Genomic DNA, 17,804 nt, shown 5'->3' with positions numbered 1-17,804 from the left:
CAAGAAATGGAGGGAAGGAAGGAAAGAAAGAAAGGGGGAAGGGACAGGAACAGAGGAAGGAAGCAAGGAAACTTATGAAAGGGGAGAGTAAGAGAGGAAGGACTGAAGGGAGGGAGGGAAGAAGGTAGGAAGGAGAAAGAAAAGAAGAAATAGAGGAAGGGAAGGTAAAAGAGAGAAAGAAAAAGAGCAAGAAAGAAAGCAAGCAAGCAAGAAAGAAAGAAAATGAAAGAGATATAAAAATAGAGAGGGGGAATGAAAGAAATGGAATGAGGGAAGGAAGGAGAGAAAGAAAGCAAGAGAGAAAAAAGAATGAAAGAGCAAGAGAGCAAGAGAGAAAAAGAAAGAAGGAAAGAAAGAAGAAAGAAAGGCAACTTCAAAGAAAGGCTCACTGAGCATCTCTCACTCTCTCTCTCTTTCTATCCCTCTTTCTTTCTTTCTCTTCCTTTCTCTCTCTCCTCTTTCTTTATCTCCTCTCTCTCCCTCCCTCTCTCTTTCTCTCCCCCCTCTCTCCCCCTTTCCCTCTCTCTTTCTCTCTCTCTCTTGCTATCTCTCCTCCCTCTCTCTCCCCCCTCTCCCTCTCTCTCTCTCTCCCTCTCTTTATTTATTTATTATTTATTTATTACTTAGATTTGTATGCCGCCCCTCTCCGAAGACTCTTGCTATCTCTCCCCCCTCTCCCACTCTCTTTCTCCCTCTCTTTCTCTCTCTCCCCCTCTCTCTTTCTCTCTCCCCCTCTTTCTCTCTCTTCTTCTCACTTTCTCTCTCTTGTTTCCTTTCTGTCTGGGCAGATGGCTGCCTTCTGCCTTGGGGCGCGATTCGCCCCCTCTCCTCCTCCGCCGCTTCCTGCCTTGGGCGAGCAATCCCGGAGTCCGGGACTGTGTGGCTTTGCGCCATGAAGAGGAAACGGCTCCGGCAGCAGGGAAAAGTCGGCCGTTTTCTCTTCATGGCGTAAAGCCACCCTGTCCCGGACTCCCAGATTGCTCGCCCAAGGCAGAAGGCGGCGGCGGAGGAGAGGGGGCGGATCGCGCCCCAAGGCAGAAGGCAGCGACGTTGGAGAGGGGGCAGATTGCGCCCCAAGGCAGGAGGAGGCAGCGGAGGAGAGGAGGCAGATCGCGCCCCAACGCAGGAGGTGGCAGAGGAGGAGAGGAGGCGGATCGGGCGGGCAATAGGGCAGCGTGGAGAAGCCAGGGGCGCATTTGGCCGGAGGCACCGTGGGGAGGCAGGGGCGGCCGCGGCTCCCTTTACTCCTACTGCCACACCTCCCCGCCCCCGCCCACCTCCCCGCGGGCTGGCGGGATGGGGAGCGCGCGCCCGTGGAAAAGGGCTCTCGGGTGTATTTGGGGGTGCACGCCTGCTCACGGGCGCAGCTTACGGGGAACGGTGGGCCAGGCAGCAGCTAGCCAGCCAGCCGGCGGGATGGCGCTTCCGAATTAGCAGCCTCCCCCCCCCCTCCCTGCCTGCATCTTCGCTCCATAAGACGAGGCTGATTTTTCATCCTACTTTGGGAGGAAAAAAACTGTGTCTTATGGAGCGAAAAATACGGTATTTATATTTAAAGCCTGAAAAACTAAATCATTTTGTCTATGTTTCTCATTGTGGCATTGTCCTATATAAAAATGAAAATTAAATCTCAGCCACATAGGGTTGCCTGAACCATAAAATGGGTGGGAAATAAATTTGATAAATAAATAAATATTAAGTCAGCAAATTATAGTTTTGTTTGGTTTCTCCTCCACCCCATCACTTAATTAGCAGCAAAATTACAAATTCATAGTGATTGATGGCAACCGATACAGTAGTTGTTCTACATGTTTGGAAAATATAAAAAGAAATTAAAAGCATTTTGGAGCAAAAAAATGTTCCAAAGTTTGTAAGGTAGTGCATAATATAACATTTTATAACGGTCCCACAGAGTTGGCCTTCTCCGGGTCCCGTCGACTAAACAATGTCGTCTGGCGGGACCCAGGGGAAGAGCCTTCTCTGTGGCGGCTCCGACTCTCTGGAACCAGCTCCCCCCTGAGATTAGGATTGCCCCCACCCTCCTTGCCTTTCGCAAATTCCTTAAAACCCACCTCTGCCATCAGGCATGGGGGAACTGAAACATCTCCCCCGTGCCCATGTTGTTTTGGTGTTAGATTGATTGTGTGCTTGTTTTTTAATATTCTGGGGTTGTTTTTTTAATGAATTTTTTAGCTTAACATTGTAATTGGATTGGTGGGTATTGGATTTGTTATTATGTATTGTTTTTACTTTGTTGTAGCCGCCCCGAGTTTGCGGAGAGGGGCGGCATATAAATACAATAAATCTAATCTAATCTAATCTAACATTTTAAGTGTGTGCATCAGCACACGGATTCTGAGAAACTTTTTTTTTGGCATAACTAGTCATTGTCAATAGTAAAATTGATTTTCTACACTAATTGAAGTTAATGCAATGTTTGTAATTTTGCGTTTTTTTTAAAGACATTTGAGGAAGATCACTTCACAACCTTATATGACAAGAGTCAACTCAGTCCAGGTAAGCACAAAACATGTAACCCTGAAAATGACTTTCATTTTATCTACGCATATTTTATTATATATTATGTATTATAGATATAATTTACTATTATTATTATTATTATTATTTGATCTGCAAAGACAATTCGTTTTTTTAAAATAATCTTTATTAAATTTTATTACAAATATGACAGAAAGAAATAGCAAACAATAAAGAGGTCAATAATGCATATGGGTTGATATTCATAACAAGTAAAGTCATAGTCGTATTAGTATTATTGAAAAGCATATAATATATAATAGATATAAAATATATAGTTGTATTAATATTATTGGCAATAAAGAGGAAAGGGGAAAAGAAGAAAAGGGGAAAGCATAAAAGGACGGTAACGATAAAAAAGAAGGAAAGAAGAGGAAAGAAGGGAAGAGGATAACGGGAAGGGAAGGAATAAGAGGAAAGGAGGGGGGAAGGTTGGGGTGATAGAGTCCATCTAGCCATTGGCTAGGATCATGAATATTTACGACGTCCGTTTCCATGATGTTGTTTGAATATTATTTTCCATCTTGTAGATTTTGTTTCTGTTTTATATTGGGGATCGCTTGTTCTAGTCATCGAATGTTGTAGGTAGAATGTATACATTATTTGTAACAGTTTTTGTATTTATTTAACTTTTGTCTTTTGATGAAAGTTGTTTTGTTGAAATGTGGTGTTTTATAGTATTAATAAATATTTTCTTTTGATTTAGCCATTCGTACCACTTGTCCCAGGCTTAGTAGAAGTCTGTGTCATCTTTATCTTGTAACTCCAAAGTTAATTTGGCCATTTCAGCGTGTTCCATAGTTTTACTCAGTAAGTTTAGTATAGTTGGAGTTCCTTTTTGCTTCCAGTGTTGCGCATAGATTATCCTTGCAGCCATTATAATATGCAATATAATATAGAAATCATTTTTGTGAAGATTTTGTCAGGAGATTCCTAATAGAAATAATTCCGGTTTTAACTACGTTTACATTAGTAACCTGGTGTAGGATGTTTTTAACGTTTTTCCAATAGCTCTGGGCAATTTTGCAAGTCCACCAGAGGTGGTAATAGGTCCCTATTTTTTGCATACATTTCCAACATAACGGGGAGGCATTGGGGTATATTTTTGCAATTCTGGCCGCTGGCAAGTGCTATCTGTAGAACATTTTATATTGATTTTCTTTTTGTGTAACTGCCAATGTATATTTATAATTGTCCATATTTTCTCCCATTTGTTGAAGTCTTAACTGTTTCCTCTATGTTGTCTTGTTGTAACAAAGAATTGTAATTTTGGATATTGTGGGACCGAATATAATCTTAGCTAGTACAGTGGTACCTCAAGATACGAACCCCTCGTCTTACGAACAACTCGTGATACGAACCCGGGGTTCAGAAAAATTTTGCCTCTTCTTACGAACTTTTTTCGAGTTACGAACCGGCGTTCGGAGACTGCTGGGAAGCCGCGCGGCTGTTTTAAAAGGTGACAGACAGGCGGCGGGGCTTCCCAGAAGCCTCCCGAACACCGGTTCGTAACTCGAACAAAGTTCGTAAGAAGAGGCAAAATTTTTCTGAACCCCGGGTTCGGTTCGGGAGGTTGCTGGGAAGTCCCCCAGCCCGGCTGTCACCTTTTAAAACAGCCGCGCCGCTTCCCAGCTGTCTCCCGAAGCCGAACGCGGAAGTTCGGCTCTGGCGTTCGGCTTCAGGAGACAGCTGGGAAGCGGCGCGGCTGTTTTAAAAGGTCGCAGCCTGCCTGGGGGGCTTCCCAGCACCCACCGAACCCCAAACCCGGGTTCGGGGGGGTGCTGGGAAGCCCCCCAGGCCGGCTGCGACCTTTTAAAACAGCCGCGCCGCTTCCCAGCTGTCTCCTGAAGCTGAACGCCAAAGCCGAACTTCCGCGTTCGGCTTCGGGAGACAGCTGGGAAGCGGCGTGGCTGTTTTAAAAGGTCGCAGCCGGCCTGGGGGGCTTCCCAGCACCACCCTGAACCCCGAACCCGGGTTCGGGGGGGGTGCTGGGAAGTTCCCCAGGCCGGCTGTCACCTTTTAAAACAGCCGCGCGGCTTCCCAGCAGTCGCCGAGAGCCGTTTTTTTGCGGGGGGTTTTTTGGTTGCACGGATTAATTGACTTTACATTGTTTCCTATGGGAAACAATGTTTAGTCTTACGAACCTTTCGTCTTATGAACCTCCTCCTTGCACCAATTAAGTTCGTATCATGAGGTATTACTGTATATTATTGTTTTGAAATCCAAATTTATTTTTGTTTTTTATATACTGATTGAATTTGTGTATATTGGTACTAATTCAACATGATTCCGCTTTCAGATAATTTTTGTTTTATTCATATATGGTTTGTTAAGTGGTAGAACATTTGGGTATGTAGCAAGTTCAATAGGGGATATCCATTTAGGAATCGAGAGATAATGGTTTTTCCTTATATTTTGCCAATTAGTGCCTGCCGGATATAATGATAATTCCTATATGTCACACTGCTTTTATATTTAACAATACCAGTGTATCATAAACCTCATCCTGTGAGTTAATGAATTACAGAATTTTAGCCCAAAATGTAATTTTTATTTTTGCTTCAACATTTTTGATATCTTTGTACAAATGAATACAGGTTGTAATATCTGGATTGAAGTGTATATAAGTCTGTAATTAAGAATCATACAACATGCACATGGAATTATAGCTCCTTTTTCCCTTTTAAAGCATTAATATGTGTTGCTAATTCATCATTATCCATTCTTCAAATAACTTAGATGATTGTATTTGTGTCATTATTTTTTTAAACCTTGATTTGGAAGCTTTCTGTATGACATTCACTCATGTCCTCCCACATACATTTCTCAAAGAATGACAGAACAACCAAGCAATTTAAGTGAAATCTGGCTTATTCTAGTTGTACATTAACTTGTCAATTAAATGCTTTTAAAGGCCATAATAATCACAATGCTGGCAATATAATATTTGTTTTTTTAATAGCTACCAAAAGAAATATTTCCTTTATTTTCACAAAGAAAGGTGTGTGTGTGTGTGTGTGTGTGTGTGTTTTATGTGAAAATATCCTATATGAAAAATTAAAACTTGGTATTAGTTATGCTGACTAAATATAATTTTATTTAATTTTTCAATTGCAGATAGCAAAGGGAAGACTGAGTTGTCATCTATTAAATGGCAGTTGGCCAATACACATATAAAGGTAATAGTATAGTAAACTAACATTGCTCACAATATTAGGATATTTGTTTTAAGTATCTTAATACATTGACATATAGGTAATCCTGATTTAGAAATCACAATTGGGAGTGGCAACTTGGTCATTAAACGTAGCAATTGATAAATAAAATTGCAACTTGCTTACAATTCTATTTCAATTTTTCTCTGCTGTACAAACCTTCAGAGGTCATAAATTTTGATTCCATCATAACTGATGGAATCACTAAAGAAGTATCAATTATATAACAAGGGAAATGATATAAACTGAACTGCAAACTTTCTTAACTTGAAAAAACAAAGCAAACCCAACCTGTAAAAATCTTTCCATATAGTCAGCAAATATTTATGGCATTTTATCTACACAAACAAACATGCTTAGAACTATTTTGATTGGCAGCAAGACCATTTTATTTTTATTAAAGTATTTTGTATAAGCAGTGAGATAAAATAGGAAGCTTGATAAGTATCGGGGGCAGGGCAGAGCAGCTGGAGATGTTATTTTCCATAGACACCATATTGAATATATAATCCTAAATACAGTGATACCTCTACTTAAGAACACCTCTACTGAAGAACTTTTCTAGATAAGAACCGGATGCGCAAGATTTTTTTGCCTCCAATTAAGAACCATTTTCTACTTAAGAACCTGACCTCCGGAAAAATTTCCCAGTAAATTTGAGAGCAGCACGAAGGCCCGTCCAGTTTCCTGCCATTCCCCCTTTAATCCCAGCCGTCTCAGGCTTTTCTGGGCTGCCATAGGAGCCTTTCAATGGCGCTTAAGGAGGCTTTGTCAGCCCAGAGCGAATGGAGCGTTTTCCATTCTCTGGGCGCTTGGAGAGGGAATAAACCACTTTGCTGTGGTGACTCCCTCGCACTGTCTCCCATATACCCGGCGTGAGGTTGCCTCCCAGAGCGTCTGGGTGCAGAAAGGCAAAAGGGGGCACTCACCTCACCTTCTTCCTACGGCAGCGACTGTCCTCTTCTTCCTCCTCCTCCCACCCTAATTTTGAGCTTTAGAGGTGCTCAATAGTTGTGACATTCCTTGGGAACTGTAAAAATAGTTTCATTACTTTAATACAATGTTTCTCAAATAGTGGGGAGGGCCCCTCTGCGGAGGTGCGTGGAGTGATACCGGGGAAGCATGTGACCTCAGGGAAGGTGCTTTTTTTACCGCAGGGAGTAGGGTTTTTTTTGCACCGAACAACAGTACACAGCCGCTTGAGTTTTTTCTGGCGGAGAGTTGGGGCGCACGCAAAATGTTTACTTCTTCCTAGGGGCGACGCAACAGAAAATTGAGAAACACTGCTTTAATATAATTTAGATGTGCTTTTTAAATAATTACATGAATAATATAACTGTTTAACATTTTGTTTGTTTCATTGCATGACATGTAATCTTAAGCATTATTATCTGACAGTACCCTGTTCTTTGGTAGCATACTGTCATAGGAAAACATAATATATGAAATAATGATTAATAATCCTTAACTGAAACATTTATCTAGTTTTATGCCATTAATCTTGGCATAACATTTATGGATCCTGTTAAAAATTGGTTATTAACTCATTAGTAAATTCAGAAGGAATCCAACTATCTTGTTTGTTTGTTTGTTTGTTTATTTATTTATTTATTTACAGTGATACCTTGATTTTCGCGGTCTCGATTTTCGCGAAACGCTATACCACGGTTTTTCAAAAAATAATAATTAAAAAATACTCCACGGTTTTTTTTCTATACCACGGTTTTTCCCACCCGATGACGTCATACGTCATCACCAAGAATCACTTCTCTGTCTCTTTCTCTTTCTTTCCTGTCATTCTCTCTCTTTCTCTATCTCTCCCCCTCTTGCTCTCTCTCTTTTTCTCACTTTCCCTCTCTTGTTTTCTTTCTCTTCGCCCGCGAAGGGCGGACGAAGGGCGGGCGGGCGGGTGAGCGGCGGGCGAGCGGCAAGAGGGCAGGCGAACGGCAAGCGGGCGAACGGCGGGCGGGTGCCTACGGGTGGCCGACATTAAATACAACCATTGCCAGCCTCCGCACTTTTGTTGCTCCCCGGCTCCACCATCTGCGCATGCGCGGCCATGGAAAAAGGGCACGCATGCGCAGATGGTGTTTTTACTTCCGCACCACTATACCGCGGAAAATCGATTATCGCGGGAGGTCTTGGAACGTAACCCCCGCGATAATCGAGGGATCACTGTATTAGATTTGTATGACGCCCCTCTCCGCAGACTCGGGGCGGCTCACAGCAATAATAAACAATATTATTTGTTTGTTTGTTTATTTATTTATTAGATTTGTATGCCGCCCCTCTCCGCAGACTCGGGGCGGCTCACAGCAATAATAAACAATATATATGTTTATATGTTCATATAAACCCCAGGATTTAATTTTGCTTTTATCTCCTATTTTTATTGAAAGGAGAATATCCCACTAGAATGCACTTCTGGAACACCTGTGAAGAATAAATACAAGGTAGAAATGGACATTCTATTGAAAGATTATGCCAATTATGTTCCAGCAATGTTTATGGTAGTGCAGTTTTTAATTCATTCTACTGACATTTCTTCCCTGTTATAACTGTATAATCCATATTTTTCTATCCGTGGTCTGATTTCTGTCCAAAGAATTTCAAACATATTATAAAAACTTTATATATTTTCTATACAGTAAGAGCCGAGGTAGCACACTGTTTAGAATGCAGTATTGTAGGCTAACTCACAGCTCACTGCCATGAGTTCAATTGTGACCAACTCAAGGTTGACTCAGCCTTCCATCCTTCCAATGTTGGTAAAATGAGGACCCAGATTGTTGGGGGCAATATGCTGACTCTGTAAACTGCTTAGAGAGGGCTGTAAAGAATTATGAAGGAGTATATAAATGTAAAATGTATAAAAGGGACACAATCTGCACAATCATTCATATCAGATATGTAGATTAGGACTTTTGACATTAATTGTAAATTGTTAAAATACAGTACTTATTCCTGTTTCCTTAAGAAATGAAATTAACTGGAATACTTAAAGCAACACAACAATATTCCTATTTAAGCCATCAGAATTCTTTTACCATAGTGGACAATTAGATACAACTTCACAAAAAGGTAATAGGTATAATTATAGTTATAGCATCTTTTGAGAAAATAAGTTTACAACTCTTTGCTGGTTCATTTATTTTACAATCCCATTTTTAAATATATATATATTGTAGTCCACGTGTTATCACATTATACATTATTTATCTAATGATTCTTGGTTGGTTTAATGTTTTTATTAACTACATTCTTTATTTACCTTGGTTTAGGTTACAAAATCAGAAAGTAATTGTCAGTTGTTTCCTTGGCAGCAAAGAAGGAAATTGGAAAATAAATCCTTAATCGGTGAGCTTTGCAACAGCTTCAAGATGATTTACAGTACTGAAATTGTTTTCTTTTTTAAATTTCTTAGGAAATTGTCCTTATTTTTAGGTTAAAGGGCTATATGAAATGTCTCAAAAGATTTTCAGGTTTTTTGGTTCAAAGTGTATGCTTTCTAATTGATTAGCCAAGAACTGTATTTATTTGGCTCATTTTAAAAGAAATCTTGGAATGATACTCGTTAGATATGCTACCCAGGTAAAATTATTTTTAAAGCACTGACTGATCTCGTGTTATATGACAATTCTAGGACATTTATTTAGAAAAGAAAATTCAAGTGTAGTTGCATGATCTGAATCCAATAAGGAATGCAGGAGTCTATTTATTTTTAACCTATTTTTTTTTATCTCTGTGAATACAAATTCCTGCTACAGAAGCTGCCATACACCCTCTTTTCCCCTCTCTTATTTCAGTTTTCTTCAGCTCATCTGTCTAATACCATCTGAATAGAAGAAAATGACAGACAGGAACTGAAATAAAATTGTTCTAGCTGTCTTGCTTTATAACTTTATAATTCTTTCTCGTATTGAGTTAATCTTTTAGTCCATCCAGTTTAATCTTTCTTTACTGAAACTAGTGAAGACGTCCAGGGCCTCAGCTATAAATCTTTCCTTAGAATTTTTATAATGGGAGTCCCATGAATTAAACTTGGAATCTTCAGCAGTGGAACCTACATGTGTTAATTTAATACTACTAGAGCAGACCTGGGCAAGGGGCGGCCCACGGGTCGCATTCGGCCCGCCCGCTGTCTGTGACCGGTCTGTGGAGGTTGGGGTCTGCTCCAGTGCAAGGGTGAAAGAGGTCACCACATCTGCTGGGACTCTTCCGGTTCCCGCTTTCTTGAGAATTATGAGGAAAGCAGGAACCGGAGGAATCCCGGCAGACGCGGTGAGCTCTTTCATCCTCGCACTGGAGTGGACCCTGACCTCCTACCGAGAGCAGTAGAGCACAGAAATACTCCAGCGCAGTGACAGTGGTACACCGTGTTGCCGTAAAGCAAACAATTAGTCTGTAGAGTGGGTCTGGGTGTTTAGATCAGGCCAGGGTCTGGGTCTTAAAGTATTGGGTACAACTGAGTTAATTATATTAGTCCAGCCCTCTAAAACCATCCCAATTTCTCATGCGGACCCATGGCAAAATTAATTGCCCGCCCCTGTACTAGAGAGAGTGGCACTTAAATAGGTTTTATAATTGGACTGGAAAACTGAGAGGACATATGTGTACCTGCATGCATTTAATCAGTATCCATATCCTGCCTTTTACGTAGCTGGATTGCAGTCTCACAAATATTGTATTAGTCTTTGAATAACTGGCCTTTAGAATTTACAGACATATCATTATTGTTAGCTGAATACAATTGTTATAGCGATAGCTATGATTATGCTAAGAGGTACCTATTAATAAATCTGTAATTAATAACAGACTGTCCACAAATTTCTGTGGACAGATAAATAGGTTTAAATGTTTTCAAACAATTAAATACTACTTTATCTCACAGGAATATTTTCTAGTCCTCTATCATAAAGTAATTTGCTCTATTCTCCCTGTAGAATGATATGATTATATTTCACAGTTTGACATCTATGCCATATTTGAGCTTTGTTTGGATATATAAGTGCATTTTTATATCCCTGTTTGATGTTGTAATTTATAAAATAGCATTGGAGATGTCACAGTTTAAGTGAATTTATTTGTGAGATTAAGAATCATTTTTAACGTCTCTTTGTTTCCTGAATATAATTAGATAGTTATATAATTAATATAAGGATCAGTAAAAACAGCCTGATGTTTTGTGCTTGTGGCTTAGATTTATGTCCTACCTAGTTCATATAATTGGCTGAGGGTGTGTATGAATGAAATAAGATCGGTATGGGAAACAATTATTCTGAAGGTGTCATATTCTTAAGGAGAGTGAGTTACTGTTTCTAGAAAAAGTATCCAGATGACTGATTCTTCCTTAAATTGTGAATTACCCTTGAATGGGTAGGACTATTCCTGAATAGGAATATTCCTGGCTAGATCTAATTGAATCATGAGGCTTGGCATCAGTAATTTATAGCTTATTACCTTTAGACTGGAGGGCTACGATATGTTCTTTTCATGAAACTCTTTTTGAAAACTACTGGAAACTGCTATGCTTGTAAAGTGCTTTTTGCATAATGGAGAGTAAAAGCCATTACACCCATATACAGTGTTCCCTCGATTTTCGCGGGTTCAAACTTCGCGAAAAGTCTATACCACGGTTTTTCAAAAATATTAATTAAAAAATACTTCGCGGTTTTCCCCCCTATACCACGGTTTTTCCCACCCGATGACATCATATGTCATCACCAAACTTTAGTCCGCCTTTAATTAAAAAAAATTAAAATAAACTTTAATAAATAAACATGGTGAGTAATAATCTAAATCAGAGGTCCCCAACCGCCGGTCCGCGGACCGGCACCGGGCCATTGGGGGTTTTCAGCCGGTCCGCGGCGCCAGGGCCCCCTCGGCCTTTCCGCACCACCAGCGGCGCTCCCCCCGCCAGCCAGCCAAGCCCCGCGCCCGCCGGAACCGGCTCCTCGCTCTCCCCCCACCGCCCGCCGCGTTTGCAGGAGGTGGGGAGGGTCGGGCGGCCCGCCAAGGCCAGGAGGGACGCCGCTGCCCCCCCCTTCCCTCTCTCCGCCCGCCGCTGCGCTTCCTTGACGCCGAGAGGAAATGCCGGCAAAGGCTTTTCTCAGCGGAGGTCTTCAATGTCGGGGGTGCACGGGCGGTTGCACGCGCTCCCTATCTCCCTGCTAGCCCACTCGGAGTATTCAAAATAAGAAAAACCTTTGCCGGCGAAGGCTTTTCTTATTTTGAATATTCCGAGTGGGCTAGCAGGGAGATAGGGAGCGCGTGCAACCGCCTGTGCGCCCCCGACATTGAATATCACCTTCGCCGGCCCCACCTCTCCTGCAAACCCCCTTGCTGAGAGCCCGGGGCGAAAGTGCTCTCGCAAAGGTGAGGCGGGCAGGGCGTGCGCGCGTCACCGCTGAGAAGAACGGAGAACGAGAGTGAGTGATAGCAACAGACAGCAAGATAGAGAGAAAGTGAGAAAGAGAGAGTGAGAGAAAGGGGGGGAGAAAGAGATAGCAAGAGAGAGAACAAGAGAGAGAAAGAGCGTGAGAAAGAAAACAAGAAAGAGTGAGAGAGAGAGAAAGCAAAAGAGACAGAAAGAAAACAAGAGAGAGAAAGTGAGAAGAAGAGAGAGAAAGAGGGGGAGAGAGAGAGAGGGAGAGGGAGAAAGAGAGAGGGAGAGGGGGGAGAGATAGCAAGAGGGAGAGAGAGAAAGAGAGAGGGAAAGGGGGGAGAGATAGCAAGAGAGGGAGAGAGAGAAAGAGAGAGGGAAAGGGGAGAGAGGGGGGAGAGAAAGAGAGAGGGAGAGAGAGAGGAGATAAAGGAAGAGGAGAGAGAGAAAGGAAGAGAAAGAAAGAAAGAGGGATAGAAAGAGAGAGAGAGTGAGAGATGCTCAGTGAGCCTTTCTTTGAAGTTGCCTTTCTTTCTTTCTTTCTCTTTCTTGCTTTCTTTCTTGCTCTTTTTCTTTCTCTCTTTTACCTTCCCTTCCTCTATTTCTTCTTTTCTTTCTCCTTCCTACCTTCTTCCCTTACTCTCCCCTTTCATAAGTTTCCTTGCTTCCTTCCTCTGTTCCTGTCCCTTCCCCCCTTCTTTCTTTCTTTCCTTCCTTCCTTTCCTCCCTCCATTTCTTGCTTTCCTTTTCCTTCCTCCCTTCTTTCCTCCCTCATTCCCTTCTTTCACTCCTTCCTCTCTTACTCTCCCCTTTCACACCTTTCCTTGCTTCCTTTGCACCCTTCTTCTGTTCCTGTCCCTTCCCTCTTTCCTTCCTTCCTTCCCACCCTCCGTCCATTCATTCACCCATTCCTCTCTTGATCGCCCCTTTTACGGCGCCGCTGACAGCTAGCTCCCCCCCCCCCACCGGGCCATGGAAAACTGGTCTAGCTTAAAGCCGGTCCCTGGTGCAAAAAAGGTTGGGGACCTCTGATCTAAATGGTTGCTAAGGGAATGGGAAATTGCAATTTAGGGGTTTAAAGTGTTAAGGGATGGCTTGTGATACTGTCCATAGCCAAAAATGGTGTATTTACTTCCGCATCTCTACTTCGCGGAAATTTGACTTTCGCGGGTGGTCTCGGGACGCATCCCCCACGAAAATCGAGGGAACACTGTAATATCTGTAAGTATTAGGGAGACTATATTGATAGGTAGCTGGGTATAATTCAAATCACTAGTTTTGAAGAGTTTTTACTGTTCTGTGTTATAATTAAATAACAATGTTATTTTATATTTTGTAGTTTTATTTATTATGAAGTGAAACAGGACCATGCTTGATTACTACAGAATACACATAATAAATAAATAAATAAATAACTAGCACTATAGTGAATTAAGGTATACCATGAATTATTTTAACAAATGGCGCTATAGAGCAGTGACGGTGAACCTTTTTTCCCTCGGTGCCAAAAGTGCATGCGCACACATTATCACACATGCGCGAATGCCCACACCCGTAATTCAATGCCTGAGGAAGGCAACAATTGCCTCGCCTGCCCCTCCCACGGAGGCCCTCTGGAGGCCAGAAACCGCCCATTTCTCAACTTCTATTGGGCCTGGTAGGCCCGTTTTTCACCTCCCCAGGCTCCAGAGGCTTCTCTGGAGCCTGGGGAGGGCAAAAAGGCCCTCCCCCATCTCTCCAGAGGCCCTCCAGAAGCTGAAAATGCCCTCAAAGAGCGTCCATGCAAGCTGAAAATCAGCTGGCCATTATGCACATGCATGCTGGAGCTAAGCTAGGGCAACGGCTCGCGTGCCAGCAGATGTGGCTCCGTGTGCCATTTGTGGTACCCGTGCCATAGGTTCGCCATCGCTGTTATAGAGTGACATTATAAAAGGTCATAGACATCTTAGAAAATATGGAGTATCGTCATTAAATAATGTAAACAATTTGATACTAAGTGCTACCTTTTAATACCTTCATTTTATTGGATCTAAATAGGGTGTGATGCAATCCAGAAGAAGCAGCTGTCACCTGTATCGCCAAGATCTCCAGAACTGTCCATTTCTGCTGCTTCATATTCAGTGAACGGGACAATCAACCAATCCCTTCTTAATAATGGAACTGCCCATAGTAGTTTTGTAGAAATGTATGAATCTGCAGATGAAAACTGCTCATGGAATAATGTCACAATAGCAGACTTGTATCCAGGAATGGTAAAAACTTTTACTAGACTATTGGATGAATCTTTTTCCAATTCATTAATCAAGCAATACAAACATGGATACTGTCATTCCAGACAAACAAAATATTATACCAACAGAGAGAAAACAAGAAAGTCCAGAGTATTAAAACTGACACCTGGCTTCATTAGCGAAAATACTGAAAAGAAGAAATTATCTATAGGAAGTAATGGTGACAAAAGTCCTTTTTACAATTCAAACCGTCCGATACAATACTCTGCAAAGGATATTTATAGAACAGAACCTACTGTATCTCAAAACTCAAACAGAATGGCAATAGACTGTTCTGGTATTGTAAAAGATTATTCATACAGTGAAAGAACTGGGGAAAGTGTTAAAGAGGAAACTAGAACTCTTTGTGCAGACAAAACATTTTTGGTCGAAAATACAACTTGTTTCCCTTTATCTTCGGACAGTGTAAAAAAGAATCAAAGTTTTGAAAATTGCTCCCGTACATTTTGCATTGTAGATTTGGACACAACATTTAATCCAAAAACAGAAAGTGCAACCAACAAACTAAGCACGAAGGAATTCAAAACTACCTCAAGTTTAAGTTTGCCTTTGAATGGCAGTACAAACTCCACTTTACAAAGAAGCAAATCTCCAGTGAGAACCCCTAATGGACTCAAAAACCACAAAACTTCCACTGCCACTGTTTCATTACCACGAAGTCATTCTTTTTCCTCGTTTCATGTTAACCGAAGTCCCGTCTCTTATAAACAGAAATATGAAGATGCATTTGAAAAATTATATAAGGAGTTATGTTCTCCAAATATGCAGAAGCCATTTAAGTTTTCAAATATATACACAAGCCCTAGAAACTCCACAGACATACACACTTCTGGTTTGGATAATCTATCATCAAATTTCCATAAAAAAACAAACAGTACAATTGAAGATATGCACCAGAAATTATGTTCTGAAGGTTTCCCCAAATTTCCAACATTTCTAAGAGCAGCAAACTTAAAAAAATACGAAGGGGTGCAGGTATCTGAAACTGTAAATGCCCTTGTTAATTCTCCAATAAGAACTCTGCCTGCTGCTGCCAGAATTAAAAGAGAGGCACATTTTTGCAATGAAGATTCTCCGTGTTCACCTTTTAAAAGGTTAAAAAATAAATCTGATAATTCTTACATAATATATCAGAAATTACCTTGCTGGAAAAACATAAGTAATACAACTTACACATTACATTCACCTGTTAAAAACAGTTCGGCATCAAATATGGTAAGTGAAATATAATCTACATTGCCTTCAAACCTAAAAACTTTTTTAAAGTACCAAATCCGTTAAAAGTGTTTTATTTATGGACAACATTTCTAAAATACATGACCTTACCTTTCAGGGCAAAGTCCTACATGTACGTAAATATAAATCGCATTGAATTTAGCACAACTATTTTTAACTAATCTCTTAGGCTAATAGTCTTACTAGTTGTTATGGCACTGTGTGGTTCTCCCTACCGCTATTCTTTTCTAATACACGAAATTAGATTATGGAAGAATATTAATATCTGGATACTAGTATTTTTTTCTTTTAAAACTTTGCATTAAAGCAACAGATTTAACATCTGTTAACATCTGGTACAACAAATGAAAGGTAAAGTAATGTTTGATCCAAATCTGCAAAAATAGCTTGATACTTGGAAACTACAGTAATGCAGAATGGGAAAAAAAGTATGACAGAAGCTTGTTGCTAAATAACATTTTACTCTGGGACATCAGCAATCCAGGTTGATGATGTTAGTTAAAAATCTTAAACTTTTTAATTTTCAGAATTATGGAGATTCCGTTTCTTCAAGTCATAGCTTTCGGGCCACTTCAATTGTTGATATGGAAGGTTGGTTTAAAAAATTAAATGCAAACTATATAGCAATGTATTGTTCTTTGGTCATATTAACCAGTTAATTGTTTATTCCACGAAACATTCAAATATTAGATCAACTAGATTTTTAATCCTTTATGTTCTATAAAAATAGTACAGTGGTAACTCAAGATACGAACCACTCGTCTTACGAACAACCCGAGATACGAACCCGGGGTTCAGAAAAGTTTTGCCTCTTACGAACTTTTTTCATCTTACGAATACCAAACCCGAACTTCCGGGTTCAGCGTTTGGGAGGCTGCTGGGAAGCCCCCCGGCTATTTTAAAAGGTGACAGCCGGGCGGCGCAGCTTCCCAGCAGCCTCCCGAACCCGGAAGTTTGGGGTTCGGGAGGCTGCTGGGAAGCCCCGCAGCCCGGCTGTCACCTTTTAAAACAGCCGGGGGGCTTCCCAGCAGCCTCCCGAAGCCGAACCCAGAAGTTCGGGTTTGGCGTTCAGCTTCAGGAGGCTGCTGGGAAGCCCCCTGGCTGTTTTAAAAGGTGACAGCCAGGCTGCGGGGCTTCCCAGCAGCCTCCTGAACCCCAAACTTTTGCCGAACTTTGGGGTTCGGGGGGCTGCTGGGAAGCCACGCAGCCCGGCTGTCACCTTTTAAAACAGCCGGGGGGCTTCCCTGCAGCCTCCCGAAGCCAAACCCGGAAGTTCGGGTTTGGCGTTCGGCTTCAGGAGACTGCTGGGAAGCCCCCAGGCTGTTTTAAAAGGTGACAGCCGGGCTGCGCGGCTTCCCAGCAGCCTCCTGAACCCTGAACCTTTGCCGAACTTCCTGGTTTGGGGTTCGGGAGGCTGCTGGGAAGCCCCGCAGCCCGGCTGTCACCTTTTAAAACAGCCGGGGGGCTTCCCTGCAGCCTCCCGAAGCCGAACCCGGAAGTTTGGTGTTCGGGAGGCTGCTGGGAAGCCTCCGGGCTGTTTTTAAAGGTGAGAGCCGGGCGGCAGAGGTTTTTTGCGGGGGGTTTTTTGGTTGTTGCACGGATTAATTGACTTTATATTGTTTCCTATGGGAAACAATGTTTCGTCTTACGAACCTCCCCCGGGAACCAATTAGGTTCGTAAGAGAAGGTATGACTGTATAGGCAACAAGCATTAGATAGGGTCAACAGATGCTGTCAGAATAGCAGAAACTCCTAATTTCGGTGGGGAGAGAGTGTTAATGATATACCAACATTGTTTCTTCTGTTTGAACCTATTTCCCAATATTACTAATTCCTAATATACCAAATTAGGAATACTTTTTCTTAATATTAGATCATTGGGTTAAGTTTTTGAGTTTATTTTTAACTTCTTTGTGTATCCATTGACAGACAAATCAGTTTGCATTTGCTTTTGTTTCCCCCACTTTCAATAATATGAATATTAATGGAGACAATTTTTGAGTTTTGAATTACCATGTTATATATTCTGAAAAATATGATTTAGGATGATTTGTGTAAAACAGTGTTTTTCAACCAGTGTGCCGCGAGACACGGTCAGGTGTGTCGCGAAGAAGGAAGCTCAGGTTCTGGTCTCACAACTTT

General features: G+C 41.6%; 1 protein-coding gene across 3 annotated transcripts in view; it reads left to right on the top strand.

Annotated features, from left to right (window-relative positions):
• The window catches only part of HJURP (Holliday junction recognition protein), a 36,376-nt gene that overhangs the window by 14,040 nt on the left and 4,532 nt on the right, over positions 1-17,804 (top strand). For 2 of the 3 annotated variants that reach the window (XM_070750108.1, XM_070750107.1), the window contains 6 exons: positions 2,463-2,517; positions 5,656-5,717; positions 8,153-8,206; positions 9,035-9,110; positions 14,173-15,641; positions 16,190-16,253. In XM_070750108.1, the coding sequence (XP_070606209.1) occupies positions 2,463-2,517; positions 5,656-5,717; positions 8,153-8,206; positions 9,035-9,110; positions 14,173-15,641; positions 16,190-16,253 (1,780 nt within the window). The remainder of the gene's footprint in view (positions 1-2,462; positions 2,518-5,655; positions 5,718-8,152; positions 8,207-9,034; positions 9,111-14,172; positions 15,642-16,189; positions 16,254-17,804) is intronic. The other variant, XM_070750109.1, reaches the window with a different exon arrangement.

This window comes from Erythrolamprus reginae, chromosome 4, assembly GCF_031021105.1.
Source record: "Erythrolamprus reginae isolate rEryReg1 chromosome 4, rEryReg1.hap1, whole genome shotgun sequence".
NCBI lineage: Eukaryota > Metazoa > Chordata > Lepidosauria > Squamata > Dipsadidae > Erythrolamprus > Erythrolamprus reginae.
Note: the sequence above shows the minus strand (reverse complement) of the source record. Positions and strands in the feature narration are given on the sequence as shown.